General features: G+C 42.9%; 1 protein-coding gene across 2 annotated transcripts in view; it reads left to right on the top strand.

Moving 5' to 3' along the window:
• LOC111265255 (protein amalgam) overlaps positions 1-18,030 on the top strand; it is a 152,011-nt gene that overhangs the window by 40,580 nt on the left and 93,401 nt on the right. For both annotated transcript variants that reach the window (XM_022841756.2, XM_022841757.2), the window contains exon 2: positions 11,271-11,783. In XM_022841756.2, coding sequence (XP_022697491.1) covers positions 11,271-11,783 — 513 coding nt within the window. The remainder of the gene's footprint in view (positions 1-11,270; positions 11,784-18,030) is intronic.

Raw genomic sequence — 18,030 nt, 5'->3', positions numbered from 1 at the left:
GGTAAAATCGAGGACAACGATCACTGGGGCAAACGTCAGAAGGAAGCCTGGTGGAGAGCCTAGGCTGCAATGTAGCATCAGTCAAAAAGAGTACGAGCAAAGAGACGAAGTAACGAAACGACTGTCGACCACTAGAAAAAAAAACCAAAATTGCGCTTACGATTACGTTCTTTCTGGGAGATTCGAGTTTTATGAACTATTACTGCCATGTTCGTAGTAGCGACCTGGCATAGCCAACAGCCTGCTCTGTCTATGTCCTATCGAGTCTGTACGCTACTACAGGCACTATGACGAATAGCCCCAATGTTGACTACTGCACTCTCAGTTATGACAGAAGACTTGAACTCTATTACCGACCTTTTTTATTTCACAGCGCTAATTGTTAAGTTTTTTTTGTCATCATTTACCTTTATCCGCAGAAATTAACGCGAGAGAATGCTCTATATAATCACTATCAATAGCTTGCGTAGATAATATACAGAAAGAGTTCAACAGAATGCCACGATATTAATCTGTGCTGCTCTCTACTGTCTATCTAGCCAATTGCATTAGGCAAATACCACTAATGGCAATGGAAACAAAAGAGGCATCTTTTTTTCTAGACAGGGCTCTCATTCATGCAAAACCTCGTTTGTTTGCAATCCAATTTAATAAGGCGTATTATAGCAACGATTTTGGCACTTAGCCTTTATCCATTAGGAACCATCTATATATCCAATTGTGTTTGTCTCCGTTGCCCAGACGCTTCCTTATGGCGGTGCGTATTTTAAACGTATTGGCAAATAATATCATTATCACATCCCAGCATCGCGTGAAGCGAGGTCTTGGAGATCCGTTTCTCCTGCAGCTACGACATTAACAACGCAAAAGTGTGCAAAATCAAAGACGAAATAAAAAATCACGCTTGGTACATACAAGTATAGAGTAGCAGCGTGTTCGTCACAAAAGTGGAAATGTCTTTGGTAAGCTCAAGGCAGAACCGGTCTAAACTTTGCGCTGGCTGGCTGGCACCCAGGTTTCTATTCGACAAACCCGGCATTCGCGCAATTGACGGGGCAGTGGTCTTCCCGTTTTCTTCGCTATCGGCCCCTGCCAGCGTCGAGGTGAAGATCCGAGACCATGAGACCTCTCTGTTGGTCCTTCTTTGGATAAAAACCGTGCGATAGATAAAAACGATTGCGACACCGCGGCGTCTGTCTGTCTGTCTGTCTGTCTTCATACAGATATCGGCGATGGCTAGCAGGATAAGGTGGGGTGGTTCAGGGGTGTAGCGTCCAGGAAACGACCCAGACACAAGACACGAGAGTACAAGAAATGAGAGAAACAGAGAGAGTAAGGAGTGATCTTAAGGGAAGAGTGGATGGTAGGGATGTGTGTGAGAAGCTTTGAGTAAGGAGGGGCCGAGCATAGAGAGCTTCGTATCATCGATACGTGGACAGTGTAAATAGAAGATTCAAGCGACGTCTTTTACAAAGACTGGCGCTTGGCATTGACAAAAATAAAGTACACATACAACGATGTGTACTTTATTTTTCTAAACGATATTTATTTGGTAAAAGGTAAAGGTACAAATCGAAAACATTATTTGTCTGCCTATCTTTGAGAATGGAAAACATTATGGTAATATGTCGGCAAAATGGATCAGCAATTGTGTTAGTAGTGACTTTTTAAGTGACCAAAAGATTAACAAAGGCATAACTTGAAGATAACTGCTGTTCGGTGATGCCACCTCCGTAATGAAGGCGTCCTCCCGATTACGAGTTGCTTTTATACGGACATGTTTCACACGCCTTACAAGACTTATAGGTGAATTGTTTCTTAAAAGAGACAGCGGTATTTCTAACAAATTGTATGACGCACAAGTGTATTTTTGTCTTAATGTAAATATATATACAAATTTCCATAAATGTATTACTGTTAGATACGCGTTTTTGAAACAGAATAAGTAAATGAGATTCAAGTGAATCTAATGATAATTTTGTACTGAACATATGAGAAGAGGTAGCTGTTGTGCTTGTAGCCTTTGTCTGTCACCGTAGACTAATACACAAATTAGTTTTAAACATGGACCTATAGTTGTGTTTCTATAAGTCGTAATAGATATTTCGTGCGCACTAGCTCAAGATATTGAGGAGAGTCCTGTAGTTCAATTACAGTTAAGCGTATTACCTACAAAATATCCAAGGTTCGATTTGGTCAAGCTAAATAAAGGATTCATATAAATAGCTTACACGTGTCGGGTTTATCCTTGAGTCGGTTCTATTTGCCTAGCCTGAAGTCCTTTCTAATGATCTCCTACAAAATACTGCCACGGTGGTAAGCGAAGACGTTTTCAAGACAAAATGGCGACCGTCCGGTGACGAAGATAAACGAAAAAGGAATAACTATTAGCAGATGGCAAGAATCGGTTTTTCTATCTAGGTGTTTATACAGCGCCGCTCCGTTCTGCGCAACGTAGAGACTCTGAGAAAGCGGCAAGCGGAAAACGAAGGAAAGGCGTCGGCGATCAGAAAGCGGTTCGTCATTGGAGCGAAGCGAAGAAAAATGAAAATTTCGCTCAGATCAGATCCGAAAGAGAATTTATCGAATAGCGATTGTATGGGGCAACCGTGATGATAGGTATTGTATTGAATGGCTTGATTATTCGTAATGTATAGGCCACGTGATCGTTCTATTTCGTAAACGATAAACGCTATTAGAATGTACTAGTAGAAATTCAAGGTAGAATAGGGGGGGGGGGGGAATTAGATAAATCACCCTCTTGGCTTAATGGTACACCGCTGATAAAAACTTCGATTCATACCAAGATGGAGGGGAAAATTTTAAATGACATGAGCGCTTTAAATGAAAGCGAACGTAAATCACTTCAGAGACAATTGTACAGCAAAAGTCAATTTTGAAAAAAAAAATCAATCTGAAACTGATGTTTACAATGACATTCCAGCTAAGCGGCCCAAGTGACCCAGAATGCAGCACTTTGTCAGATTTAACGAAGAAAAAAACAACCACGCATTCGCTTGGATTGAGTAACGAACGAGCAAATTAATATTGCATCGAGTTGGCAGAATTTCGTGGACTCTGCAATGGATAGCTTCAGACATATAGCATGAACACGTTTCGAGTTGTTACGTCCGATATCGCCGTTAGGCATAGTTCCATCAGACTGCTGGCTCCCAGTACGAAACGAAGTCTATCTACACTCGGCCTAGACCACAACGTGTCCTTAAGGTCAGCAGGTAAATATGTTACCCACTAGGCTATCACAGGCACAGCATGACCACCTGGCGCGCATTATCAATGCACTTCATAAAATAGAAAGGAAATGGCTGTTGTGAAGAAGTAAATGTTTATTCATTAGTAGACAGCTGTCCTAATACGTAAACACGTGCATCTTCCTTAACACCGAATGTATTATAGGAGTCAAAATAACCGATGGCCTCGCACACCTTTCACGCGTTTTATTTTTCTCAAGGTCCTTATCTATTTTTTGACTCTTACAAAGAAAGTATGCTAAAATACAAGCCTTGAAATTATTCACAACCATTCAAGTGAATGCTATGAGTTCGTACATGCACGTGCACTATCTCATAATTGATTTTCGGTGCCTGCATTCGCTTATGAAGGGTATCAACTCGTACAGATTCGGGCGACTACTTAAAAAGAATTCATGTATCACACAGAAGTCGCCTACGAAGAAAGTCTTCGCATGAAAAATGCGCTTCAACGCATGAGTACATACAGTACCAAAGTAACTGGGGCGACTTCTTCTCATACATCTCAATTGAGCAGAAAAAAAACGGCGATCCTGGGGTGAAACTCCTAAGTCAAACGGCCGCGACAACGATGGCAGGATTGCTGCTTCCGCTGCTGTTACTGATAGTGGTTCCTTGTAAGTGTGCATCCTTTGTGTCGCCATAGGGGACTGCCATCGTACCACCAATCTGTTCCATCCAAAGAGGCTTGTTAACGTAGCGAGACCTTCACGTTCTGCTATCTCATTCTCTCGTTGGGCTCTTTCTTTTCTGCGTGCTTATCCTGTTCCCCTTTAAGTGCGATATTGCCAACTCTTCTTCCTCTTGGTTAAATTCTAGTTGGCTACTGCCGGCATCTGCTGCCAGCAGAAAAAGGAATAGGTCGTTCTGTTTGTAGACGATGAACGCCGAAGCCGTACGTGGCCTCGTGCAAGTCGTAGTAGGCGTCACGAGGGCTGTATCGTATAAATTTCGCTGTATATACTAACTACACGTGTGCGAGGAACCAAAGCAAAGAAGTCTGGCACATGGATGACATGCTTTTATTAGTTGCATAAGCGACTAGGGGAAGCTTGGGTCTTTGGCTAGCAAGACGACGTGCCTCATAGATAGGCAAGCGACAACGTCAGGATGGAACGTTGCAAACTTGCATACAGGCCATGTACATATCTATGTATGTACACGCATCGTGCGTTCATGAAAGCAGCGTAGATACTGCAAAATCCGGCATGAATGGGAGAGGCACTACAACTGCAGTTATCGATTTTCACACCTTTTTTATAGCCTACGACTTATATGACAATCCTCCATCGTGTGTTCGGCGGCCGAAAGATAGCACTTAGAATTTTATGCGATAATCTTACTTCTTTGTTTTCGAAATGTCAATGTAATAATCTATTTACCATGATCCGAACAGCGGTTTAGTCAATGTGGAAGTGTGGTGGAAAATTGGGGACATTAGTCGTCTGTTGGTTGGTTGGTTGGAAACTTTTGGGTTGTCTGTGGTTGCAACGTTATGGCACCTAATAAGGAGGTCCCTTTCCTCTATGGGATGACATCTCGATTTGATATAGACTGATACAGTTTGTCTCGATAACAACACGCTTTAAAAGCGTATACTTAATAATTAGAGAGGTACCTAGTGCCATCGAAGTTTCATAATTAAGGATCATAATTTGTCCTATATTCGGTCAATGCAAGACTTGCTTTTAGGCGGAAACACGATATGGCAAAATAGCTATTTCATAGTAACGAGGCAAACAAGGTTTATTTGTGACAAGACCCGAGTATTTACAGCGCAATGCCCTTCTAAACTTGGAGTATGTTGCCACAAGAAATTTTGAGCCTTTAAAATACACCATTATAATCTAAAATGATAAGCTCTACTGTGAGAACATGTATATCACTAGATGCTCCTCTCATCTAAAGCGGAAAGGGCATAAATAAAGTGATCGCCTATCATTCCGGCAAACCTCAAGCTGATAATGCAAATGTTGGTATGGCATCATCAGTCCTATTTACAATCCTTATTGATACAGGTAAATACTTAGCAAACGTAAACAATTGCTCAGACCCAGAAAAATCTAGTTTTTGAGGGTGGATCGCCTTTTTTTTATACGCTTCAACTGGTCTATTTGTACTTACCGAAACTTTTGTTGAAGTTGTCCAGTATATCATGCTTATTGGTGGCTTAGCTGCACGTAATAATATTTAAAGCATAAACAAACGTTGTGGGCGTCTACACGAGCGCCGTCTTTCTGCCTCAGCGAAAATCTCTGCTGAAGTAAAGTTTACTTTGCACGTTTTAAATTGTTCTGCGTAGTTATTAAAAACTTCCGCAGCTATTCAACAAGTTACAACGTTACCATTATTCATATGAGACAAGAAATAGTCGGTTAGCCGAACACCAGTCGATAACTGACGCAAATAAATATTATTTCTATTGCTTTTCATTGTTAGAAAAGCTCTTTAATGAGAGGACTGATATAACCAGATTCAAGCTTTTATATCGCCGTCGTGTTCTTTGCCAGGCTATAACAGGTTTACGTGACCAGGGTTTCATTGTCTGGTTAGTTTCCCGTATTTTGCCACTAATATTGGAGACAATGGATTGTGCATGTTCCTGAATTCAGTGTGATCTCTTGACAATTTTCAACCGTCGTTGTCCTGCCTTCTTTAATCGTGTAATCAGAGAGAGAGAGAGAGAGAGATTACACTTGATATCCAAAGTGGCAATGATCCATCAAGTTCTACCAACCACTGCGCAAGCACAAGTTAGCTCGACGGAGAAGGCTGAGAGCTAAGTGAAAGCAAGCTTGTCCTGCTAGGACTACAGGGAACCAGCCGTATCCTAAATCGGGAAAACGGGCTAAGCTTTCTTTGTTCATCAATCTCGGCTCATGCGCTTTCAATTCATAACTTCAACTCGACCAACCCCTTCCCCTTCACCCCAACCGCCCTCCTCTAACTTTTGGGGTTCCCTGTGCCGCAATTCTTGCTTGGCAATGATTCCCTGATTTAATCAGGGTACATAGGCCTGATATTGCTGTGTTGACTTTCAACCAGCCAGTCAGCTGTTAGAGAAAAGAACATCAGCCGACCCAAAGGACCTGAATCAACGTTCCTCCAAGCTATTTGCTGCATATTGATCCGAAGACGGGAGGATTTGAGATGACACGAAGATGGCGTAAGTTGGAAAGTATTAGTAGACAAGTATTGTCTACAGCGCGCACGTACAAACATGACATCGCAGTACTTTACGTGAATAGGATCAGGAGATTTGCGTTTTGTATATAATTTATAAGCATGCTGTGTGATTATAGATACTACTTGTATGACTTTTGTTACAAAAAGTTAGCGGGTGCGCGCTTAACAGGAAAAAATCGCCTTACGCCAAATGTTATGATATTTTGGTTTCCGTCCTGAAATGAAGCCCAGTGCGTTTTTTTTAAGTTCGGGATGTGAGATCTGCTATCTTCAGTTTTACTTGATGTTGGAACCTTTGAAAAAAGCTACTTTTTGCGCATAGTAGGATTTTACACGACGTTGTAACGCAAGTGCGTTTCGGCACTTTTATTTATATAGGATACATCAATGAATTTCCTATTGATTTTTTTAGCGTGTATATGTACATAAATCGGCTAGGTGTATAAAACTCACAACTACTTTTACGAATCAACTTGTGCTACACTTTTTTGTTTGTGCTACACAAATATTGGCCGCTTCTGACCAGTCAGACCCAGTTAACCCAGACGAACTAATCACTGCCTGAAGCGTTAAAAGTAGAGTCTTGGAGCTTGACGAATGGGCAGCACACATTGGCGTTCTCGAAGCCTTTCACGTTTGGCTAGGACAAATGTGCCGCCGAGCGGTCCTTCCTTCTCCCTATTTTGGATTGGAGGACAGCAAGAGGCAGTTAATGTCAAGCCCTCTTAAAGAATGCATAAACAGCTTGGCAAGACCAAATCACAAGCTTAGCAAAATCATCCCCGACTAGACTGCTGTTCAGAGCTATTCGAGATGGCCTGTGCAGGCGTATGCTATGACTATGATGCTATAATCCGGTATTTGCATTCGAGTAGGGCCGTCACTGCATTAGCCCCGCTGAGAGACTCTTAACGCTCACATCATTGTTTCGCTATGATAAGGTCAATCGTTCTGTCGTTCCAACATGTGTCACTTTGCGTGTGTGTATGGGATTTTTGGGGTGTCACACATGTACATCCACAAGGCGTTCTTGGCTGGCCTAATATTATGATGGGATTTATAGAAAGATGTGAATCTGGAGCATATATATTATTAGCCAGGTTTACTAAAAGCACTTGGTAGACCATTTCAGTTGGGGACTAGAATTTTGCAAGAAACGCTTGACTGATAATTGGAAACTAACAGCCCCAAATAGCTGAGAGAAAAAGATGAGTCGCTTTGTGTTCCGGCGTATTTAACATACAAGTAGGAATCGAAAAAAATGCAAAGAAACTTACATAATGTTGTGGTTAGTTAAAGTTTTATCCTTTTCATATAGATTTCATGATGCACAGAGCTGCGGTGTTCAGCGATATTAACTTAGGATGCTTAGCGAGAAATAATGGACACCATGACCATGAAAGATTAGTGTTCCAGCGCGTTTTTAGGCAATTTCTTACTGCAACAGGTACTGCCAAAAGGTCGATTGCCCGTGCTCGAAATGACCGCCTTGTCCGATACCATGTTGTTGTTAGCCCTTAAGGTTAGGAACAACAATGCATTTTTTTCCATACCTATCGGTCCATCTGTACAACACTAAGGTAGATGAATTCCTCCACATACAGCCACCATCTTTTTGTACTCTCAATTTTAGGGTCAATAAATTCGATCTGATAATACGAGAAATCGATGTGTTTGATATGGTGTCGCCTATGATACGCCGAGTTACCCCCAATGATATAACCAGTCTAAAAAAACTCATCAAACATTTTAAAAAATACGTAGTCTGCATATAAGTTCACCCTTCAATGAATTTCGCTGCTACAAACGCTGTTAGGTGGGTAATATGAGCGAAAGCCACTGTGACGTTATGGAGTTTACATTAGATTACTACCTACTTCTGACTCTGTACAAGCCCAACAATGGTTAGCCAGCTTTTATCCGATGCTTTACCGATTATTGTTCGAAGTCGAATGAAGTATCGAGATGCCAAATATTTTCATTGCGGTGGTCTAGGTTCCAGCCAAAACCACAATGGAGTCCTTCAACACTGTTTCGTTATTGACGTCTGGCTATAGATGCGGGTTCATAGATCTCGATTCCCATTCTATGTGACGATAGTCTTTCAACATCAGTCTATCTGGTGTTGAGCAACAACACAGATATAGTAAGAGAGAGACTAGAGATTTGTGGATCCGACAATTCGGATAGCGCCCGTATCATCATCGCTGCGTACCGTTTTTGATCAGATGCAATGAGGCAGGGCGGCTGCAGGAAAGGTAAATGGCAGTAGTGTCATGATCTTCAGCGTACCGGTCCTCTCGTCTTTCTCCGCTCTACCTTCAAAGGGAGAAGGTATTTGTTGCGGAAAATGTCTTTCTGTATCACCGCTCTGTCATCCTGGGCTCTTGTTCGCATTGACTACGACAATGCCAGTGAAGTACCGCAGCTGGTTTCTGATGCGCCCACTGTGCGCCCACTGCTGAGTTGGCGGATCTTCTCTTGTAGGTTCCTCGCGTTGTTCCCGTTCTAGCACTAGATACCTCTGAAGCTTACACTCTTCTCTAATGACGGTTACTGGCACACCCAGCAAAAGGTTGCCAAAACGCCACACGCTAGGACAGCCGATGCCGGGACATTGAACTAATTATAGGGTGAGCTGAAGTGGAAGGAAAGGACCAACTGGCGGAGGGAAAACGAGAAACGGTGGGGATAGGGGAGTGGGAGGAGGCGGAGCAACGTCAACGAAACACGTTCACACCCAGCAGACTGGCGAGAGACTGATGCCGCCTGGGGATTTTGGGTCTTCCTATCTCCCTCCATCTTTCACTGTCGGCATCGACTGATGATTACATCATGCATTGACTATTTCCTTCGATAAAACTCGTGACGTACGTTTATCAGAGAACACAAGAAGGTAGCAGAGCCATAATATCCTAGTTTGTATGTAAACTGTAGTAGGGAGAAAACTGCTGGAATCTTAATGGCTGCCGGTAATTATGTGTATGTTATATTTGGAGCATTTTCTGCGCGTATTGTGACTGCTTATTATATGTCTATATCTCTTGTATTAAGAAGCGGAGGAAGCATATTTTAGCAAATTGCACTGCAATATTCTCCATTTTGCTTGTTGAAGATTGGTCGTCTTTCTACGATATTACGCATGCGCAGACCGCTCATTGACATACTTTACCTTGAAACGTTTGCGACGATTTTTTTCGATACTCAGATAGCAGACCGAGAGGAAAGAAGAAGCAAAGACTATTTCGGACGACTGGACAGACATGCAAGCTTAATGCAAACTAGACTTATACCTGAGCAATGTCAAATCGAAGGCCGCTAACTTGAATGGTGAGCCAAGATGTAGTAAGCAGCACGGCTGTAACTTTTTCATAGCTTTACTATGCCTTCGTTTCTTTACTCACAAGAACAGGAAAGCGGGGACTTTTCTACAAGACTTAGGAGAAATCTACAAGACGTGCTTACCTCGCCTTTCTTGTGGGGATATGCGGCGCTGTCAAGAACATTATTCCATCGATGTATCTGAATTTCACCCACCACTCAGCGTTCCCTTGCCAGCACCAACAGGAAGCTTGCTTCTTTTATCCACGATCCTATTGCTTACACAAGCCCAGGAGGGTCAACGTTACCGAATTTCGCTGTGAGCATGGATGAGCGAACCGTCGTCCCTCAAGGAATCATTTGCGGACGGCGATTTCAGGCTATACGGCGTGCCCGACGTCCAAGACGGGCCATCTAGGTCCGCTGCGACATTACTGAAACTATAGAGTTAGTCATCGTTGAAAATTGGGTTTTCTTCCGCGCTTTTTACGCTAATGCTGCTGCCCAGGTTGTAGTAAAAACGAACGAGGTATGATGTGTAAACCGGCTCATCGTTAGTATTGAGATAGTGAGCTTAGAAGGTCGAAGACGTTGATAAATCCCCTCGCACACCCCTATTTACTTAGGTTCCCTAAAAAAGGTGCCGCTTCGTCCCGACCTCTTTGGCCGTATCGCTATATTATATCATTATCCTTTTGAATTTGTTTCTTTTCTGCATAGGAGAGGGTGAGACGACGCAATAAGTTAATGATATCGTTTATTTAGCTATGGACTAGAGAGAAAAAATTTCCCTTTTCTTTCTCAAGTCATCACCAAGCGTTTCAGAAAAAGTGCATGTGAAAAGCTGTGCTCCGCCTTTGCCAGGAGTCAATTTGATTCCAAATGGCGGAGAAGCTTTATTTATACCCCTTAAATATGCTTCTTTTGCCTTTTATAATAGCAGACGACCAATCGACGTAGACTTTATTTCACCAAAACGAGGTAGACCTCTCCTCAGCAAAAGAGCTTTTGCTGGAGTGCGCAACTAAAATTTATGCATGTGACGTCTAAATAGCATACAAAAATTGCAGTAATTATAAAACAATACGGAAGATTAATTAACACGCTACAGGTGGTATGCCCGTGAAACAGTGTAGTATATATATGTATATATATACGTTAAGGCACAATCGTTCATTTACACTCTGTTTGACCTACCAAAATCATAGGTAGCTAATTTTCGGCCCCCCGTTTCACATATATTTTTTTCTTAGCTAGCGCAAAATTGTTAGAAATATATGTTTTTCCTAGTGTATCTAAAGTGATCAGTACAACTTCTTTGTTCTATGGAAACCATAATTAAAGCTGCCGTTCAACACACACTCAGGATTATACATATTACTCACGTATATTATAGCAGCATTATAGCCGTAACGTTATCTCATACATTTAAGTACCACGGTTATGTATATGCAATAAAAGATAATTATCTTTTCTCTCAACACTCCCCAGAACCTCGGATAGTGGAGGGTCCACGCAACACGACGGCTCTCCAAGGTCATCGAGTGTGGCTTCACTGTGTAGTTTCAACAGTTTCCGCGGCAACAACGGCATCACTCCCGTTGACATCACCATTACCAATACTCACCTCGACGATTTCACCGGCAGCTGTAACAAATTCCGTGACGTATGTGACCACCACGCCAGCCAAGCTGAACAACACTGTTCGAACTCCCGTATTATCGAGTACCACACCAATAAACTCTAGCATATCTGCGCACCCCATTGATGCCTCCAGACATGCTCCAACATTTGATCCCCCTGAGCGTGAGGAGACTCGCGTCACATGGCAACGCGATGGCCGAAGTCTTCATACGACGATTGAGGGTAGCGCGTGGACAGTTTTAGCTAACGGGAGTTTACGTCTCAATTCGGTAGACCACGTCGATGCCGGGCCGTATCGTTGCATCGCAAGGAATAGAAATGGAGTAGCTTTTAGCCAGCCAGCGTATCTGGCCGTTCACAGTGAGTACAAGAGCAGTATACAGAGTGTAGATATTACTAATCGATGTCAACCAATAATGTCTCTATTCACCTCAAAGTTATTTGCGACAAAGTGTCCTATGATATAGATGAACATTTCTTTAAATTCCAGTAAATAAGTCAAGGATGGCATTGTTTCAAAGTTCAATTTCCAATTGCAGAATGTAAGGACTACAGAATTCTTGATTAGGAGTAACTGTCGAGCAAACCTGGGCCTTTGAAAGTTTGTGAGAGGAATTATTGACATATTATATTAGAACATGTGGTCAATTAACGGAGGTTATAATTTTTTTAAAAGTTAAGGGCTTTCAGGTTGCAAGTTTAAAACGCTAACCTAAGTTATGTGATGAATATTTAGAGACGAACGTCGGCAACGATTATAATAAGCTTGACACCATTTTTTATCCGTAGTTTAGCAATCGTGATTAGGACATTTGGAAACAACCAACGAACGCTACAGATACGCTAAAGTGCCTTATTGATATTTGGCATAACATTCTATTTCAGTAGACTTAAGATAGCAAGATCCGATAACAACAATATATGGGCCTACGTAACTACTGCGTTTTGTCCCAGTTCACTTATGATGGCGTAACATATAATTAGAACTCGTGTCAGATTTTTGCTATGATCATGTCCTAAGTACAAACATAATTATAATAGGATTATTACGATAGGAAGGTTAACGACCCCGCTGAGGCCCTATAACTATGCAGCTGGGCAGAGCAGAAACAAGTACAACTTACACACGACAAGTAAGACAGGTCTAAAAATGTGAAATGCTCTCGTGTAAGTGAGAAACAGTTCGTCATTAAGTAAGTAAGTAAGTAAGTTGACAACAACGCTAATATCAATAGTTGCTATCTCATTTTATAACCCCGCAAGGTTAGTGAGTTTATGAATATGCCCCATAACTCTAAGACAAAGTTATAGAGGAACAGTTTAGACGCGCTTCGGTTCGTTACGAAATTGAACTAGATATATTTGGGTTCAATTGATAGCGCTTTTAAAAAAATTTTACTCACTTGAGTTGAGTCCTCTCCTTTCAGAATATTCAATTCGGAAATAAAATGGGCTCTGTAATTTTTTTTGGGCGATACAAATGGCCTGTCGCAACCCCTATAATCGCTTTGTATAAGTCAATGACTTGTTGTCGAGTATATATACATGGCCTTAAAGAACCTAATATCTCAAAGATTAAAATCTTAATGAAGATCAAACGTGCACACGTTAATAGTTCTACCACCTGTTAAATACCGCAAGTGTGTAATAGAGCGCACTATTGTTCTGGTGATATAAATTTAAGTAGGCGGTGTCTACTTTTAATCTTCGACTGTTTAAGGTTTAGCTAATGTAAAACACGCAGCATCGGCAAGGTTCGTAATACTCAGGTCTTCACATCTAAAGAGCACACTCGGTTGTCGTAAACCGCCTGAAGTGAAGCAAGGAAGAAGGCCATGCAAACTGCTTAATCGTTAGACATGATTACTGTATACTTACTTATTCAGAAACAGCGTCATCTATTTTGCTCGGTTTCTGCGCGTTTATCTGCGGACACACTTCACGCTATCTTAACACAAAAAAGCCTACCATCCGCGCAGGCACCGCGCGCTCGTAACGGCACGTTCGCGAATTCTCGACAGTGTAACAAAAGTCGCCACCTCAGCCATTACGTTATCGAACTAGAAATACGTCGAGGATAAACGTCCGCGACCTGAAACGTAAAAGCATAATGAAAGCTCAGGAAAGTCATAGCGCATGGCCGGCTAGCTACGATTTCTCTGTTTAATCACGACTAAAACAGATACTCGTTGAAATATCACAGCAGTCGTACCAGCAGCTCGACAACACACTGGCTTGAACCATCCAGCCGGATCCGTCCTCCAAACACCGCTGAAGGACCGACACTCCAGGTTAAGCTAGGCTATAGGCCAGAAGGACAATTTGGGTAATTTACATTGTTAGGAATAAAACGACACTTGAGACGACCGCACGAGGTGTCCGAATCTAATGACAGCCTTTATAAGGACTCACCGATATATGCGCTAACCTCAGTAATGTCGTTATAGTTGAGCGGTGCGTTATCTGGATGTGTTATATTATACGTCTCATCTTAGGACTAACAGATAACTGCATAAAATGATTCACGTGAGTCCAACACGACTATTTATTAGAGGTCAAGATGGGAACGCGATTCGTTCGACAGGCGGCTCATGGTACAATCGGCCTTCCGTCTTTTGGTCTTGATACTCGTCCTTAGGTAAACAGGCGCATCAGTTCATTACTTATATCTAGTTAATTGTATGCACTTTCCGAAATTGGTAAATGGCACTTAATAATACCAGACGAAAAGCAGTCCGTCACAAGTTGTGCACTAGTGAAGTTCTAAAGTTTGCAGAACTAGCAGATTGCGTGGATATGTAGGCAATTCGGGTACTATACATCACAAGTAGACATGTATCAGTTATAGAGATAATTGAATTTTAGGAAAAAAAAAACTACATGAAGCAAATCGGATGGGCGCGCTTGCTACTACTCTATGTATCGATTTATTAAGTAAAAATTAGCATGTGAATAAATTGTGGAAACGAAAATCTATATTAGTGCAACGTCGCAAGACAATTGTGGCCCATGAACTAGATGATGTTAGGCCAATAAGGTACGTATGCCGTTCAGGCTCGGCTCGTGTTGTGTAATTCTGGCGCGATGTTATCGGCGGCGGCGGCAGTGGTATCGGTAATGGCGGTAATGTTAAGCCAATCGGTAGCTGGCGCTATCGAAAGAAGTTACAGTTGAAGGCTCATCATTACTCTCAACGTTTTGACGACATGCGATCTCATAAGCGCGAAAGAAACTTTAGGGATTTTCACGAGTGATGCCGATCATACGGCGAATAGCAGATGCACAGATTTCGGAATGCCACGTTGTTTTTTTTTGCATTTGCAGAACACCACTAAATTTTAGTAATTATCCCGATAGTAATTCTAATATCATATCAAGCGGCCAGTTTCGACAGGCGTCATCTGCAGGTCGAAATTGGAATTTACATAAGCTATGGCGGGTACTTAAGTAAGTCATGAGCAGATTACAACTGCCTGAATTTGGATAGGAGACCAGAAAGTACCCCGCTGCTGTGATACTTATACGTACAGAAAGAAATTCCTAGACCCACGAATAGGTCGTAACGTTATCGATATCTGCTTTTCTTATATGCGTCTGATTAGTTAATGATGGTGAGCATAGAAGGAGAATAATTCAGAGGCACAACACAATGCAACAATACGCAAATCTACCTTCTTTCCAAAAGAGTACTCAGCTCGTTGTCGCCTTTTCTGCATTCATTCTATCAGTTCCTCAGTGTGGGGATGACAGGAAATATGTCCTGAAGGGGTTATGTCTGTATGGTGCGTAAATGTGTGTTTGTCCATGTGAATGTATATCCATCCCAATGAGAGGGACTGCCAATAGCCACCGTCTTTTTCGTGTCACTTTCCAAACGTAGTCCCGTCTTGCCAGTTTTGCCCTTTGCCCCATTCCTTTTTGAGATATTTGTGGCCCACCGCGACCGTCCAGCCGGTCTTCAGTTGAATGATCTACTCCCACATGGCTAAGGACTCGTTCGCTTCCACCGCGTATGCCAACGACCCGTCCAGTCGCACTCGGGTGTCTGCTCGCTCAGCAACTCCGTAATGACAGCGGGGTTAAATAGGGGTAGCCATTTCGAATGGCATTGTTGGCAACTTAACATGTGTAGGCTCCCATACACGGAAAGTTCACCCTTACCCAATGACAGCCGCACCAAATGGAACATATCCATAGGGCTGTCTAGATAAACCCTCCTACGTGACCCTGTCTGTTTGGTGCATACGGCCTAGTGAATCCCTCTCTTCTTAGGCCGGTCCTGACAGCAGACGGGCAAACCGGCTGGCCAAGCGTAGAGCAAAGTCGTCTCCGTAGCCACACAGAAGGCAACGCGCGGTGCAGCTACAGTTCCCGATTGCATCTGCGCTAAAAGGAGAACGGTGAAACTGGAAATCGCTTCTGAGCAAAAGGGGTCCCAGTATCTCTTTGTTATGCGCTTCGTCTGGGACATCACTTTTAGACCGCATCTCTATCGTCACTCTCTTCTCGTGCCTGTCGTTTCTTATAAAGGCCGCAGGCCGCAGGCAGCTACAGGGAGTGAAGGAATTGATGCTTGCATGGTGGGGGATAAGCGAACAGTTCCGAAGAAGACGCTCATTCACTGAAAGGGCGCCTTGAGTACTCCGTAAGAGACGTCGCGCCATATGGTCACGACGACAACGACGGCAGCAATCGAAGCGACTGTCGATTTGCGCCCTGATACAACGGGACCACTGAAGAAGCCTGAGGCACTCCATTCCTGGTAGAGCGATTGCTGCTGCTGCTGCATTTTTTTTCGTCTGGATTTTCCACCTTCACTGGGTGTGCCCGGTGAAGGCAAAGCTACGTGCACAATGATAATGGCAGCTGCGTCGCTTTTGATGATGCCAACAGTTTTTCGCTGCGACAACGGTTATCTGTTTGCGTCGATGGACGGCAGTCGTCGTCGGCATCTGATGTGAACACGAATCACCCACCCTCCATTGCGGCGGAGTAACAACCTGGTCGACAGAGACGACGTCTGCGGAGCTGCAGATACAGTTGTAAACGAGAAGGATATGATAAGGCAGGACTTCTTCACTTCTCGCAAGAACAACAACAATAACAGATGCGAAAGGATAGAAAGAAAACGTGCGGAAGGACATACGCTTTTCTATGCGTCAGTTGGCGAGCAGCTGGGCGATGACATATGTTTATGTCAATGCATCATGTTGCACAGCGCTTGTAAAAGCTGATAATCACTGAACCGGCTCCCGAACGGAGTTGTCGAGGCCAGTGTAACGTAGATGACTAACTGAAGAAGTTAATAGACGGCTAACTTGTTGAAGTTATTCATCTAACCAAAAAACATTGTATGTGAATTTTTATTGAACTTCGTGTCTCCGCATCCATTTACTTACAAATCGGTTTCGTTCTTTTTGATAAGTTATTTACACCCTTATTTTTAAGGGGAAAGTCAAATGATATGAATAATTTTTAAAGTCGTAGTTAGATACGTAGCTACTAGACAAGCTTGCTCAAAATAGTAATATTATTAAACATAATTGAATAAAAATGTTTTACTGAATAAAATTGTATCTGAAATGTGGAATAGCATTATTATTAAATGATTGATAACTATGATTTACTTCAGTAACGTAACAAATGGGCCGTACGACGCTCTACAAAGTTGAAGAACTTCTAGGCTCTCCTGTAATATGGTTCGCTATATATATATATATATTATAATACATTTCATTATTTAATCTAAACCCTCTTAGTGCACCGACTCGAATTCCCTTGACTTCTTGGATCTGCATGGGTTGACTTCATTCTTCCCTCCTCTATAAATTAAAATAGAGCTAGGATCCCCTCGAATAGGGTTCATGCGCTCTTATAGTACCTCCAGCGTCATGTCTTTCTACGCTGAACTGTAGAAGGGAATTCGTTTCTATCGATGGGTACAGACACGGAGGAGGCGCCGGGAATCGGTCCAGTTGAAGACCGCATAGAAAGGCTCCGAGAAGGGGATGGTCGTTGTGTAGGTCCCTCAACGCTCCGGGATGCCTGAAGGATGAAATAGGGGCCGCAGAGGAAAGGCGAAGGGCTGGACGAATCACTTTATTGAAATGTATTGGCCTGTCTGTCGGTTCTTCGGTCCCGCCATACCCGTGCACAATGACACCCCTCCGTGGTGAGCGACAACTGGGGCGGTTGATGTTCGTCTTGCCGAAGCGCTGACGCCGAGCGTTCACACAGCGTTTGTAGTTAAGGCAACCTGCTTCTCCCAGCTTTTCCTCCGCCAAGTAGCATTCAATTCTATGTCCATTTTGCTCGAAGAGGCCTAGACTCGCAAAATCTAAGCTACAAACTATACAATCATGTGGGCGATTCGTAGCGAGAAGAATGAGAAGGAGAAACAGAGTACTGACGCGTCGTGGCAGTGACAGTGCTGGCCGTATGTACCGGCTAAGCTAAGGCGAACTTGCGCACCCCACCTCTTTGCTTCGAAGGGACGCAGGGGGAACAAAGGGGACCGGTAGGTTGTTTCTCACTGCAAGCATCAATGGCCACCGACTGAGCACTATAACGAGGTATCCTTTGTGGAAGGACCGCAATGGGTCTAGCC

This window comes from Varroa jacobsoni, unplaced genomic scaffold, assembly GCF_002532875.2.
Source record: "Varroa jacobsoni isolate VJ856 unplaced genomic scaffold, vjacob_1.0 scaffold_949, whole genome shotgun sequence".
Lineage (NCBI taxonomy): Eukaryota > Metazoa > Arthropoda > Arachnida > Mesostigmata > Varroidae > Varroa > Varroa jacobsoni.
Note: the sequence above shows the minus strand (reverse complement) of the source record. Positions and strands in the feature narration are given on the sequence as shown.